The sequence below is a fragment of the Meles meles genome, chromosome 9 (genome assembly GCF_922984935.1).
Source record: "Meles meles chromosome 9, mMelMel3.1 paternal haplotype, whole genome shotgun sequence".
Classification (NCBI taxonomy): domain Eukaryota; kingdom Metazoa; phylum Chordata; class Mammalia; order Carnivora; family Mustelidae; genus Meles; species Meles meles.
The window spans coordinates 88,482,836-88,497,461 of record NC_060074.1 but is presented as its reverse complement, the minus strand read 5'-3'; the positions used below and the strand labels follow the sequence as shown (position 1 = coordinate 88,497,461).

Genomic DNA, 14,626 nt, shown 5'->3' with positions numbered 1-14,626 from the left:
TTATTTCATACCATTTACAGTACCAAGGGCTTCAATTATCACTTAGAAAACATTATTTTATTAGTCTCTATAAAGTTTTCTATTCAAAAATCCGTGAAAGCTTATCCCCACCATGCATTGTGTTTTTATTTTCCTTCCTTCCTTCCATTCCTTTTCCTTTTTGTTTAGCCTTCCTCATTTATATATTTTTCTTTCTCTCTGAGAAGAGTTGGACCTCTCTCTCTGAATATGAACAAGAGTGGGTAAAAGGAAGGAGAACTCATGTGCTATATCTTACATAAAGGGCCATAAGTTTAGCCTTGTTTTGAAATGGCATTCTATAAATTACCACGTGATACACAGACGAGATAGGAAGTTGAATACATTCAGCACTTACCTTTAATTTTTTTAATTATTAACATTGAAAATATGTTTTACTTTTCTATGTTTTAGTTTAGGAATTCCTTCATTTTGGGATTTCCATCTCCAAAAGGAGGTAGCCCAGGCCGCTCTGAAGCTCTGTGGGACCCCAGTGAGAAGCTATTTTCAGTACTTTCATTTACAAATGGCACCTGATGACATGGACACTATGTCTCCATCCACGCCTGTCACTTTCACTTCATGCCTGTCCCTTCATCATCTTACTGGTGATCACATCTGATCACATCTAGCTATCCCTCTGCTCTACTCTTTGGGGGCATGGAAAGTACTTGGGGGTGAAAAGATGAGCAGAAAAGGTGTACAGGAAGAAAAGATGTGAGGGCAGTAGCGTGTTTATGTCTACTAGCGCCCATTTTCACCCCAGAGCCTGGAAGTATGAGACTCTTGTTTTTCTTTTCTGAATTTCATCCTTCCTTCCTTCCTTCCTTCCTTCCTTCCTTCCTCCCTTTCTTTTTTGAACAGCTGTTTCTCAGAAGAGACTTCCGTTAGAACATGATGCCAAAGTACCCTGCTAATGTTAACTTATTTTTTTCTTTAGCACTTTCTACTCAGGAACCCAATAAATTCTCCCAGGCTGAATTGTCTTTCTCTCCTTTTTTGCTCGGTAGTGAGGACAGGAGGGAAGATTTGGATAGTACAGAATACAGAAGTTACGTTGTAGAAGTTTGCTTTAGTTTTAGGATTTCCAACATATGCTCTGTTATAATTCCCAACGTCTAATAGCTGTTCGGATGTACCAAGATTTTACATTTCTTGCAATACTGACAGAGATGTGTATATTTATACCTCAGGGTCTCTTTGGCCCACTTTTAGCAGTGGTAATTTACAAGAGACTCGGAGTATGAGAGAGAGGAAATAATTTCCTAAACCACCAGTTTGAGAATGAATCAGAACACTTAACAGTGACCAAGGGATTTTATGCACAATCAGTCAGGATTTACTAGAGTAAATCACTTTCACTCCCACCGCTGTGGGAATCATGTCAAGTCTAGTGTGATCAAGTCCGATAACAAAGGCAGGTGGCCCAAGACAGTCTGAAATTTATGAAGTTGTCTCATCTGTATTTTCCTCTGACTTTTGGTTGGCCACCCGTCATTACTAAAGGAAGCATAGGAGAGGTGGGTGTAGGATATGAAACAAGTGAATGTGTGAAACCTGAGCTCGAGCTAACAAATGCTTATAATGGTAACATATACTGTAAGAACTGTTTTCCATCAAGCAGTCTTCAGAGAAGCAGTTACAAAGTTGCTGTTATTATGTGCTGCCACCTGGTGCCCATTTTGTAGAATGCAAAGAGTTTTCTGCCTGGCTGTGTTTTTTGGGTTTGGGGGGATTTCCCCAACTCCCACCTCCCACATCCACAACTGAGGATTTGTTTTAGGAAAGTTTTGTGAAGTGTCTCACTTGGATACAATGTCCCATCAATTACATACATATAAATAGTTGTCATTCAAATTTAGTTCTTCCCCCTCTAATTACTTTAATCACCTTTTCCCACCCTCATTGTGAATTGTTTTTGTTTTTTGTCAAAAGAAAAATAAGATAAATACTTGCATTTCTTGATTGGAAATCTGTTCCCTGCATTAAATGACTAGTATCAATATCAATCCCTCACCTGACTGTTACCTATCAATTTATGGGGAGACTGTCTACCTATTTCTAACACCTCTGACTTACTGAGTTTGAATATTTCCTGACCTATGTGTCTTCCTTAGCCCTAAATCTATCCAATAGTTTGTGTTTTTTCCCTCTGTGTGGAAAAATAGGGAAAAAAAATGTCCATACAGTTTTGACGATGAGTTGGTGAAACATTCATTCATTGGCTCCCACCAATGGATAAATTCACCTGCTAGCCATCGTGGGTAGGGATGGACCTGCAATATTCCAAGCCAGGCTAAGAAGTGGCCCAGCACCAAGAAGAAAGAATTTAAGTGCTTGTTTGACAAACGTTCTTTATCTTCCTTTCTCAGAGCCTACGATGAGGCTCTGCGTAGATATGCCCAAAATGACTCAGGGAGAGCTGCATGACCCCTGCTCTGAAGACAATGGATACATGGGCGTGAATGTGGTCTTCAGGGTCCGGGAGACTTGTCTTGACTCCCATATTTGTGAATTCTATGCCCTTGGGTAGGATGTAGACTCACTAAGTTTCAGTTTGCTTGTCTGTAATAAGAGGTCTCAAACCCACCTCCCAGTGCCATGTGCTTCCATGCTTTTTGCCTGTGTCCCCGTGGGTTAAAGGGAAATTCAGTGAGGCCTTCTTATTTGACTTTATATATTCAGTCCTTGGAATTTTGATCGTTCTGTGGTAGATGTTCAATAGCTACTGGTGACTGACTTTGCATTTCAATTACTTAACGAGTCCAAAATACCAGGTGTAATTGCACAGAGTGGGGACCAAGGTGTGCACAATAGCTCCTCGCACTGACACACATCTGAGAGGTCAGAAAGACCTCAGGAAGAAGTTCAGGTTTTTCCAGTAGAATTATAAATTAGAAGAAAATACACTCAACCAGAAGCAGTAGATAGTTGTTTTTTTTTTGTTTGTTTGTTTTTTTTTTTTAATGCTCGGAATGACATATCAAACCTCTAGGGAACTGAGGAAGAGAAAAGGGAAATACAGGAGATTCGTGCTTTTGTAGTGCTTGTTACTGAGTAGCAAACACAGAGCAGGAAAAATCTAGAGATGTGACATGAAATTCGAGAGTCCATATATTCTTTTGCTCAAAAACCTTTAAGGAGCACCTACTAAATGTCAGACACTGTTCTCGGAAGTGGAAAAGCTCAAAGAGGTTTGTGATGATGTCCATATCTTTGAAGGAAATAGGGAAGTAGGACTTTCTCTCCATTCTGAAAACTGCTTTGTCCTTGAATGGTCTATTTTAGAAGTCTCATCAGAAACTGTGAGACCCACCTATTCTGGCTAAGCCTTTAAAGTTTGCAGGAGTAACTCACTTCCTGAGTTGTCTCTCAATATACCGGACAGCAGTCACCTATAAGGATTCAGTTGCAGAGAGAAAGTGTTAAAGGTTTGAGTCAGGGCAAAACCTTGCCAATTGACCCTTTTCACAGCTCTCTCCAGAGCTGACAATGTCATCCAAGAGGCTCCTGAGTTACGGTAACAAGGTGACCAAGCTCTTCCACTGATATCTTGAGAATTACAGGCAGCACAAGCCAAACCCCGCGGATGTGGAATGAGCAAGACAGATATTGTGACGCAAGTGGTCAAATGCCCAGAGTACATCATTCACAGAGTCAGGTTCCGACTTAAGTCATAGGTTAAAAGTTGTTCCCATTAGTGAATTCTCAGCCACTCTTAGACGATAAGCTTTTGACTCCCTTCCTGGTTGTATGATCTTCACTGACTGCAGATGAGTCTGCTCATCACAGACCAGAATAATTCCCCAACAGAAAAGAGACAGAGGTACCATCATTAGGAGCACCTCCCGCTTCCAGCTTCTTCTGAGGAGTTGAACGGTGCTTTGCGTGATTCCTTTAAATCAGTGCAACTTCTAAGGGAAGTGGAGAGTTTGGAAGTGGTGAGCCTTTGCTCTGTCCTTCCAATTAACATCAGGTAAAGTAGTTTATATGGAAACCTACATGGCTTCTACCTTGTCACAGACTATACACACTGGCTTTTATAATATGAGCATTTCAACTAAAACCGTGGTGAAACCTGACACTGACAGTCTCCTGAGCCAACATAGTAATGCTTAATTCTTAAAAAAAAGACAGCATAAATTAGTGACCAGATTATAGTCTTCAGAGTTGGAGAAACTGGGTTTGACTTTAAATCTGACTGGCCTGAAGTAAGTTACCTAAACTCTGGGAACCTCATTTTCCATGTTAGTAAATGGACATATTAGTATCTTCATTATCTTTCTTGTGGACCTGAAGTTCTCCTTCTTTAAAGAAAATAACAATTTATTTTCTAAATAAATATAAAAAATATTAAAATAATAAATATATATTTATTAAATATATAAATATATAATATAAGATGAATATAAAAGAATAAAATAAATAGAAATAAAATTAAAAATAAATGATTTATTTATTTATTTGAGAGAGAGAGAGAGAGCAAGCACATGAGCAGGGGGGAGGGGGAGAAACAGAGGGAGAGGAAGAGGGGCAGAATCCCTGCTGAGCAGGGAGCCTGATGCAGGGCTCTATCCCAGGACCCTGGGATCATGACCTGGGCAGAAGGCAGCCACTTAACCAACTGAGCCTCCAGGCACCCTGGACCTAAACTTCTACTAGGCAATCAAACTGTAGTAGGTACTCAAAATAATTTATGTTAATTTTTATTTTTGAAAAGAATGGAAAGAACTGAAATGAAATTAGGACATCTAAAATGTTGATAGTATTTCTTCCTTTCGAAATAAAATTGTTTTAAGCAAGTTGGAAAGTCTTCACTTTTATTCTAACATCATAGAGACGTTGTAATTTATAAATTCAAAATGAAATAGCACTGCATGTAGAGTGTCCGAGCGATTCATGTTACTAAGGTTCTGAGACCTGCAGGTCTTCCCCTCTTTGACTTGTTCATCACATTCACCTACGAGGGAACATTTCATAGCAGTTCAAAGTTCTAACAAAGAACCATAAGATAATTGAATTTCATGCAACTTCATTTCTAACCAGTTCCATTTCCAAGTTTAGGGAAGGGAAGAGTAATGCCAATACGTCCTGTAAACGATCAACATCTGAAATAGATTCAAATCAGAGCCATTTATCCAGGGCTTGCTATAGACTGGAAGCAAATAAGGTATAGTATCTCCCTGCCAGGAGATGAAAAATATAGTGAGAAATATAACAGGCAGGTTAAATATGGGTTCCATTAGTCCGAGGGTGTTCCATATTCCCTGATCACATACTGTCAAAATAAGGGGTGGAGATAAGCGCTGCCCAGTGTAGACCAGCAGTCCTTCCTTCCAATGTTTTTCTTTTCTCTATTTGGTGTCAGCTAATATTATGACCTGCATAGAGACAAGACTCTGGTTGCTCTGATTCATTTTGCTGCTCCTGGTGCCTAAAAGGAGAAGTGGGCTCTAGGGGAAAAGAGGGGAAATGTCTATGTGGCTTTCTGTGTTGCTGTTTTTCCACCTTTTTCATTGTTTGATAGAAAAAATGACTCTTCATTAGAAGACAATTGGGTCCAAGAACATAATGTTCATATTTGTACATTGGAATATACATATTGTTTGTTTTGTTTCTGTTTATCATGTTGGGTTTTTGTTTTTTTTTTTAACACAGTGGTGCATGGTTAAGAAAGCTTCGGGCATGTAAGAGCAATCTAATCTTGTAAATATTAACTTTACTGAATCAAAACTGTCCTTTCAACCAAACCCCGAAATTCTAAGAAGCGAGTGGAAATAACTACACAGAGATCTTCAATGGTCATTTAAAACATATTTTTGTGTAAGTTTTTAGTGACCTGAATAGAGTCTTTCTGTAAACTTCTTTTTCTACCACTTTTATAAGATGAATTCAGTTATTTTGGACTGTTAAACCAAAGCCAACTGCAGCAGTATGCTATAATGGATAGAAACTTGAGTATATTAATCTCTTTAATGTTTTGCGACTTACAAAAGGGCATTTTTTTTAAAGATTTATTTTTTTTATTTATTTGACAGAGAGAGACAGCAAGAGAGAGAATACAAACAGAGGGAGTGGTAGAGGGAGAAGTGGACTTCCCGCTGAGCAGGCTCCCTGCCTGGGATCATGGGATCCCTGGGATCATGACCTGAACCAAAGGCAGATGCTTAATTATTGAGCCACCCGGTGCCCCCACAAAAAGGCATCCTTTACAACACAAATATACACGTCTAATTGCTTAAGTAATACATGTTCAATGAAGGAAACTTGATAAACACCAAGAAATAGAAAGGAAAATCAAAAGCTGTGATTTTTTTTGTATCACCTGATGCAACTATTATTACACCCAACTCTTTTTCCCCATGCCTAGAGTTCAGTCATTGACTCTGTGAATATATACGTAGTGTCTCCTCTGTGCTAGGCACTAGGGAGGACTTCTGTAAGCCTGAAATGCTTTTTGTCATTTTGAGGATTTTTTTTAGATAGGGAGAGAGATAGAGGTGAAATATACGAAAATTACTTCTTAGACAAATGAACAGGATGAACTACATATTGTATTATGTAGATGAGCTACATATTGTATTACAGTCTTTATTAAAATCTTCCCATATCAATATTCTTTTGTAACATAGGGCTTATTATTTCATTATAGGAATTTATTACATGCAATTTATACAACGACTCTTTTAAGATATATTTTAGGTGCACAGTTAAGAAATAATGGTGCACTTCATTCTTGTGCCCACAGCCTTAACAACTTGTGAGAAGACTACTTTAGGATAAACTTAAATTCATAGGAATGGACTTGTTTAGTCAAAAGACAAGCACATTTTAAAAGATTTTTTTTTAAAAGCATATTGCCAAATTCACTTCAGAAAGATGTGTTCATGTACTCTCCCACCAAAATTGTATGGGAGAATCCATTTCTACACCCTTTCAGTAACCCTTGGTATTATTTCTGCTAATTCCTGCCAATTACATTGGCAAAGAGGGAAAAATAATTTCACTGTTTTTATTTGCATTTCTTTGATTTCTAGTGAGGTTCAACATTAAAAAAAAAATATTAGGGGGGCTGCCTAGGCGGCTCGGTTGTTTAAGTGCCAAATGTTGATTTCAGCTCAGGTAGTGATCTCAGGATCCTAAGATCCAGCCCCAAGTAGGGCTCCTCACTGGCCATGCAGCCTGCTCACAATTCTCTCTCCCTCTCCCTTTGCTCTCTCTCTCTCTCTAAAAAAAAAAAAAAAATATATATATATATATATTTTAACTAGGCAATGACACATTAGCTGGTTAATTTTTTCAGATTCTGAAATATACTAGAACAATGCAAAGAAGTAACAATGAAAGGAGGGATTCTGGTTTCTGTTTTTACTTTGCTATTTTTGGCATTCCGTGGAAACAGACTCTGAAGTCGGGGACACGGATACACAAAAATTGGAGTTTTAGAACTTGAAAAAGGTTTTGTGAGGATCTCCAAAGGAGAAATGTTTACTATAAATGCCATGATTTTTAAAAATTACAGAGTATCTTTATTGTTACCCAAATTCCATACCACCTATAGATTTTAATAAAGAAAAGAGTTTAATGAAGACGAGTTAAAAATACAGTCTCTACTCATTCCAAATGTTGCTGATACAATATCTATGAATGATTTCTTCAGGTGATAACGCTTTTTGTTGTTTTTTTTTTTCTTTTTTCTTTTCCTAAGGAAAAACTGGTCTACTTCCTGGATTGTTCTTTCTAGCCGGAAACTTGAATTTTACAAAGAATCTAAGCAGCAGGCTTTGTCTAACATGGTAGGTAGTTCTTTTTCTACTCTTATTGTCACAGAACTATTATTGAATTAAAAGTTTGGTTTCATCAGAAATCACACTAAAGCCTCCAAGCTACCAATGACTGAAAGCAGATGGAGGAAATAACTCAATAAACTTTTAATCAGATGAAAGGAAAATAGAACTTAGTGTCTGTTTTATTAAGTGGTGCATTTGGAGAATAATCACAGAATGAGACGAATGGTGAGCAGCTATCTAGTACTGTGAAGGTAACACTTTAAATTAAGGTGCCATTTATAAATGCTTTACTCTTATTTATGAAATGATCGCTAAATGCAGCTACTTGCTCAAATAATGTATTATAAAGTATGTTATAAAATGCATTAGTAATAAATGCTTAACGGATGAGACTATGGGAAGCTGCTTTAAAGAATATTATAAGATGTAAATCCTATTAAACCATGTACGTGCATCTTTAATACATGAATTTAAGTTGTTATCTAGCATGCTATAAAGTGCTTCATATATTAATAAATAATAATAAACTGTTTATAAATGGCACCTTAATATAGGGTGTTACCAATGAGGAAACACTCTAAGTTAACCAAGTGATTTTTTATCTTAATCTAACTGCGACATTCACTATAACCAGCTAACCTTTCTGAATATTTCTGACTCCGTCTAATGGAGCTAATACAATTTCTGTATCCTGTAGTGATTACGTAAAGTGAAATTTGCAGGGTTTCTCTATGGTACCTGGAGGAGGGCCTCACATAAGCCCACAGAGATTTGACAGTGACAGAAAGTAGGAGCAATTCCGAGCTAGTTACTGGGGCACCTCAAGCTCAGAACCTTGCTGCCCAGGCCCCAGAGCTGCCACGCCATGAAGGTGACAGTGGGCAGGCAGCATGTCTGACAGCCTCCTGATTAGGAAGCACGCCGGCAGGAACCAACCTGCCATACCCATAGGCCTGATGGGCGGCAGGGAAAGGGGTCGCCTGGCAGGAGTTAACCACAATGAACTAATTTGTATTTGGCAGGTAATAAAAGGACGGAAAGTTCTTTGCTTTCCAGCCACTAGTCCTGTTTGCTATGTAATCCTCTTTAAATAGGAAATAGAAAATCATTTGCTAGGAGATGTTTGTTTGTTTGTTTTTAAATAGAAGAACAAAAGGTAGCATTTGGCTTGTTCCAGATAATTGCAATAGTCTTTATCCCCAAGTGGCTTGCTGATTTTGGAGTCTCGGTGTGGTCCAATCTGTAAACTAATTATAAATAAATTAAAAATACATCTCAATCCTTTGTATTTTTAATTTAAACGGCCTCAGAAATTTGTTCTAGCCTTTCGTTTTGTTTTTATTTGGGGGCTACTGTAAGGTTGGGGAAATCTTTTTAAGAGCAATAAAGTACACCTAAGGGCCAGGCACAAAGCAACTCCCATCCACTCAGGGGTCCTTTGTCCTCCCTTTGAATGAGTTCTAAAAGGGGAGTCAGGAAAGGTAGAAAAAGTCACTTGCCTGGCCAATTTGGCTGCTGAGAAGATGATCTTCCTCCTGCTGGGTGAGAAGAATTCCACTGGAGCAGCATTTATGTGAATGTTCTGGGAAAATGGGAGAGATTAGATTCCAAATTAAAGCATTTGCTTTATTTTTATTTTATTATTTTAATCTCCTCGTCCCAGGACCAGGAGATATAATTATCAGCTGTTTAATTTTATACAGGTGAAAGAAAGCTCTTTTCTAGATGGTAGGCAAACCTTTCAAGTCAGCCCACTAATTGCCTGCCTCCAGTTCAACTTTCAGAGTTGTAAATTGACAATAGATTTTACTTTTAGAAGAAATTCGTTAATGTTTTTTGGCAGTCCCCATTTATTACTTCTGGCCCCATTTTCAATGCTCTTATGGTTTCTCCCAGGCACTCGTCTTCAAAGTGAATTCAGGCAGGAACTAACTGTGTTTTGTGGTAATGGGGAAGAGAATTACAGATTCATGTTTGTACTGCATGAATTGTGCTAGTCAACTTCTTGGATACATTTCTAACCAAGTATTAAAGGCCTAGTGGGATAGCCCACATTTACCAATTCCAGTCTCAGAGAAACGATACGATGATTGCCAGGCCTTGATTAAAGATGCTGTGGTTTTATTTTGAAAGAGATTTATGCTCAAGTTTCTGAATTTCCCTTGCACCCCCTTACACATGTCTTGGTATTGTTCATTGTGCTTCTGGGAAGAAGTCTGTCCTTTCCTCCAAGGGGTCAGTAGAAACTGAGTAGTGCAGAATGTGGCTTAAAGAGTAAATGGCATTTTAATCTTTATAGGAATGATCTTTGAATGTTAATGCGGTGGTAAGACAAAGCAGCAAAGTAGCTAGGAGCAGGGCTTTGAAGTTCAACCACAGGGGACTTCCTTCCAGTTTTGCTGCTTAGGACCTGACAAAGTCATTCAACTTCTTTGAGCTTCAGAATCCTCATCTGTAAAATGGGGATACTGAGATCTGCCAAGAGAATCAATAGAGAATGAAATTAGTTAATAAAAGAAAAAATAAGTAGTAGTGTTAAATTAATATTATGGTCTGAGATACTCTATCAAATAAACAAATATATTCCATAATATCTAATATAGGGCATGAGAGAATTATAACATATTTTTACAACATATTAATTTTGTCCTTGAACTGATGCAGACACGTGTAGAAGAGAAAAACACGTAGATTCAAGGAATACCAGCATATATGATCTCCAAAAAGAGAACTATGTATCCATAGGCAGCATAAGTGTTGGGTCTAAGCACTGAATACTTCTGAATGTGAAGCCTTCACCTCCATCTGGGACTCTAGATGGTATCTCTTGCATGACGGTAGATGCTTTCCTGGGGCCCTCAGCCTCTTCCGCTGGCTGCTACTCTGTGACTTTCGCATTTAACACAGCACGTCACAAGATATGCCTGATCCCACATTCCATGTCTGACTCTTTCTTTCTCACTGAAATTCTTTCAGTTTGCACCCAAGTCAGATTTCTATCAAAAGCAGCCCCCTCCCGGAACTAGACACAGAATCATTTCACTGGCATGTGTAAATGAGAGATTCATGGGCTTTGGGTCCTCAGTGACCTATACAAGGAAAAAGAGGACTGACTCATTCTGTTTTGTTTGTTTGTTTTTAGTAGTGTTGGGTCCATGGTCAAAGGAACAAGACTGATGCAAAGCAAAACTCAAGCAAAGCTTTATTTCATGCCAAGCATCGAGAATCAAACTGATCGGCCAGGGACGTCTCTTGCAAAGAGGCGACCCCTCCCTGCCTCACAGACTAACTTTTATAGAGGAAAGGCCTGTGGTTGGGCCTGGCCACACACAGGTGGCCAACGGGATTGTAACACACAGAGAAAGCTTCACAGTCATGCTAGGTCCCACGCGGGTGGCTGGTTGAACTACAATTTACCCCATAGTAGCTATTTGAACCAGCCTTTCACCTTGGTCAGAATTGGTGCCCAAAAGGTGCCCAAAGGGCGGGGCCCACACTCCTTGGTAGCTAGGGAGACAGTATGCACGCTCTACTGATTGGCTATCTCCACATGACCTGACTCATCCCTGCATTCGGGGGCATTATCTCCACCTGACCTGATCGGGGTAGGGGGGGTGAGGGGGATGTCAAGGTCAATTTAGGTTTTACTGCATAAACAACAAAATGGCTGTTCAACCGGAGTGGGGCCGCTCTGGCTGAATAGGCCCTTACAGTAGGACATTCAAGGGTAACCTCCTGCTTACTACTGCTTTTCTAGCAGAAAGGGTATCATAGAATATCCCAACCCCAAATCTAGATACGATAAAACCTCATAATGCAATGCATTAGTCTTTACCAAAATGGGAAACTACCCCCCTTCTTTGTCTATATATGTTGTCTCTGTTTTGTTCACTTCACCTTGGACCAGAGAAAGTTTGGTTAAGACTGGCTGGGGCAGACTGAAGGAGCATTTGGAAACCACTGGTGTCACGATGTCCAGGGTTTCCTGGATTACGAAAGAAAGAATGAAGCTCATTTCCTCACTTTTTTTTTTTAACCCTATACTGATTTGTAACTGACTTTAAATATTTGAAATGTATTCATTGGAAAAAATGCTGAAACCATTTTTTAGTAAAATGTATAATAAATATGTATATTTTAAAAGTCATTAGTCAAACTTCTACACAACCACCCCCTAAATCAAGACTCTGTCAGCCTTCTAGAGCTCTCACTCCCTGCCATTTGTCCCTTTATCATCCAGCTTGTTCCCTTGCCACATAGTTCAGGCATTTTAGTCATTATTTTATAAGGTTCATTATTTTCCCACCTGTGTCTATAGCCCTTAAGAAATGTAGTTTACTTCTTCGGGTTTGAATTTATATAAATGGAAACACAGTGTATGCTTCTTTTATTTCTTGCCTTGTTCTTTAAATATGTTATGCTTTTTCTTTTCATTTTTTTTCTTCCATGTTTTTTTTTTTACACTGGTTTAAGTGATGTCATTTGTTTCTATTTTGTTAGTGGCTTGCTTACCATTACAACATCGATACTTACCAAAGCCTAAAGCTAATCAAATCAAAATGCTTTACCCTCTTCCAAAATATTACCTTAGAATATTTTTAATCCATGTATCCTCTTCTCAGCATAAATGCTATTGTTGCCTGATATTGTAATTCTTTCTTTTTTTTTTTAACACCACCAAACAGTATTTTTTTTGTTTGAAATAGAGTCAGTGTTGATTTAATATTTGCCATGTTCTTTGCTCTTTACTTCTTCCTTCATTTTCTACTAAGGCCTTTTTCTTTTGTTTGAAGTATTTTCTGAGAAATTCCTGTAACAACCTATCTCAGTATTTACTTGTTTTGAGTATCTCTATTTCTCCCTCATTCTGGAAATATATATATTCTTTCAGGATACAGAATTTTGAGTCTGCGTTTACTTTCTTTCAGCACATCAAAAATGTTATTCCACTGTTTTCTGTCATCTATTGTTGTGATCCAGAATTTACCTTAGTTCAATCACTGTTATCTGGATGCTCATAATATATTTATAATTACCTTTGTTTTCCCACAGTTTTATTCTTCCTGCCTGGATCGTTGCCTTGAAATAGTTTATAACTGTCACTAATATATTTTAGAAAATTATCTTATTATTAACTTATTTTTCTAGTACCTTTTCAAATGAATCTTCTTTTATAGTTTCTCATTTTTTTCCAATTCTTCAGCTAAACCCACATTGTCTTCTTAGTCTATTCTCCACATTTTACATTCTTTTTAAATCTTTTTTGTTTTTTTTGTCTTTCTGAACTGCATTCCAAACCACTTCTCTCGATTTATCTTGTAATTTTTAATTCAGTCTCCCTTTGTGATAAACATCTTTATTTCAATTATTGTGATTTTCATTTCTTTTTTTTTAAATTTATAGTGTCATTTGTGATACTTGTCTTCTGCAGATATTTTCCAGATTCCCTTTTATTTTGTTAAAATTAGAAGCCTGTGGTTGTTTCATATTCTGTGTCTTGTGACATAGCATCTGAAGTCTGCATCCGTCTGTTTCTGTTGCTTCTCACTCTGTTGCTTTGTTTCCTTGTGTGTCTGGTTATTTTTGACTGTGTGCTAATCATTTAGGCCTGGGATAAATATGTCCTACTCCAGATATTTTGCATTTTTCTCAGAGGGTCACACTCCTGGTAATTGATTAGCTCATCTAAGTTACCAGTTTAAAACTCTCAAATTATGTATACATAATAGGAGCATATACAACTTTTCAGAGACAGAATTATTCTCCAATCTTTCTTTTTATTTTTTTCTCATCTCTCACATTGCTCATCTACAAAGGCAGTTTTCTTTATAATCCCATGACTTACAGAAAGAGAACGAGTTTCATATTGGTTCTCCTTTATTCTTTCCTAAGACCTCAGGGAGCCCCTTTTCCATTGTTCTGTGAAGTCAATTGACCAAAATTCAATCATATAGTATAAACAAATGTCCTCAGGCAAAGAGCAGTTATGTTGATTTGATATTCAGCTTTCCTCTCTGGGTTCAGATTCCCATTTCCCAAAGTATTTACCCTAGCAGGTCCCACTATCTCATAGGCTTTCAATATTTTTAAGGTAATTTTAAAAAGAAGTATTTTTTTCCAGCATTTTTCATTATTTTCAGTGGAGAGTTGATCTAAATAGCATAGTTTCTCATTTACAATCTACCTCACTTTCATTTAAATATGCATTTGGTTAATCAAGTTTGTGCTATTTATATAAGCCTTGGTAGGAAAAGACTTCATAAGAATATGTATTGAAATCCTACAATGAACAGCTTGCTCATTAGGGCTACATATAAGGCATAGAGATATAATCAAGATATAGTCTTTGCTTTATAGCATCTTTGCCAAAAAATAGGGTGAGATGAAATAAGAAACATAAAAGAGTTTTTCTGAGATTTAAAGGAGGGAGAGCTCACATCTGTGAAAGATTTGAATTGGGCCTTGAAGGATGGTTATAATTTCAATATGTGGAGATTTATGGGCAGGGAATTCCAGTGAATTAAAAAATATGAACGATGACATGAAACTGAGAATGGGCAAGGTCTGTGTGCTAAAAAGAGAAATGAGGTTTTTTTTTAGTTTGGTTGGAAGATAAGAAAAAAAAAAAAAAAAAAAAGAAAAGCTTGAGAAGTGTACCAAGGACTGGGATTTGCTACCAGGGGCAAATCTTTAAGAAGGCATGCCAGTATTCTCCAGATATCTTCACCCTAGAATAATCTATCATAGCTGTTCCTTTTAATAAATATGTATTGAACAGGAGTATGACCCAGGTGTTACATGTCTTCAATGGACTAGGC

At 37.7% G+C, this 14,626-nt stretch overlaps 1 protein-coding gene across 1 annotated transcript in view; it reads left to right on the top strand.

Annotated features, from left to right (window-relative positions):
• The window catches only part of ARHGAP15 (Rho GTPase activating protein 15), a 610,173-nt gene that overhangs the window by 94,970 nt on the left and 500,577 nt on the right, over nucleotides 1-14,626 (top strand). The window contains exon 5 of the mRNA XM_046018034.1: nucleotides 7,727-7,814. Within this exon, the coding sequence (XP_045873990.1) occupies nucleotides 7,727-7,814 (88 nt within the window). The remainder of the gene's footprint in view (nucleotides 1-7,726; nucleotides 7,815-14,626) is intronic.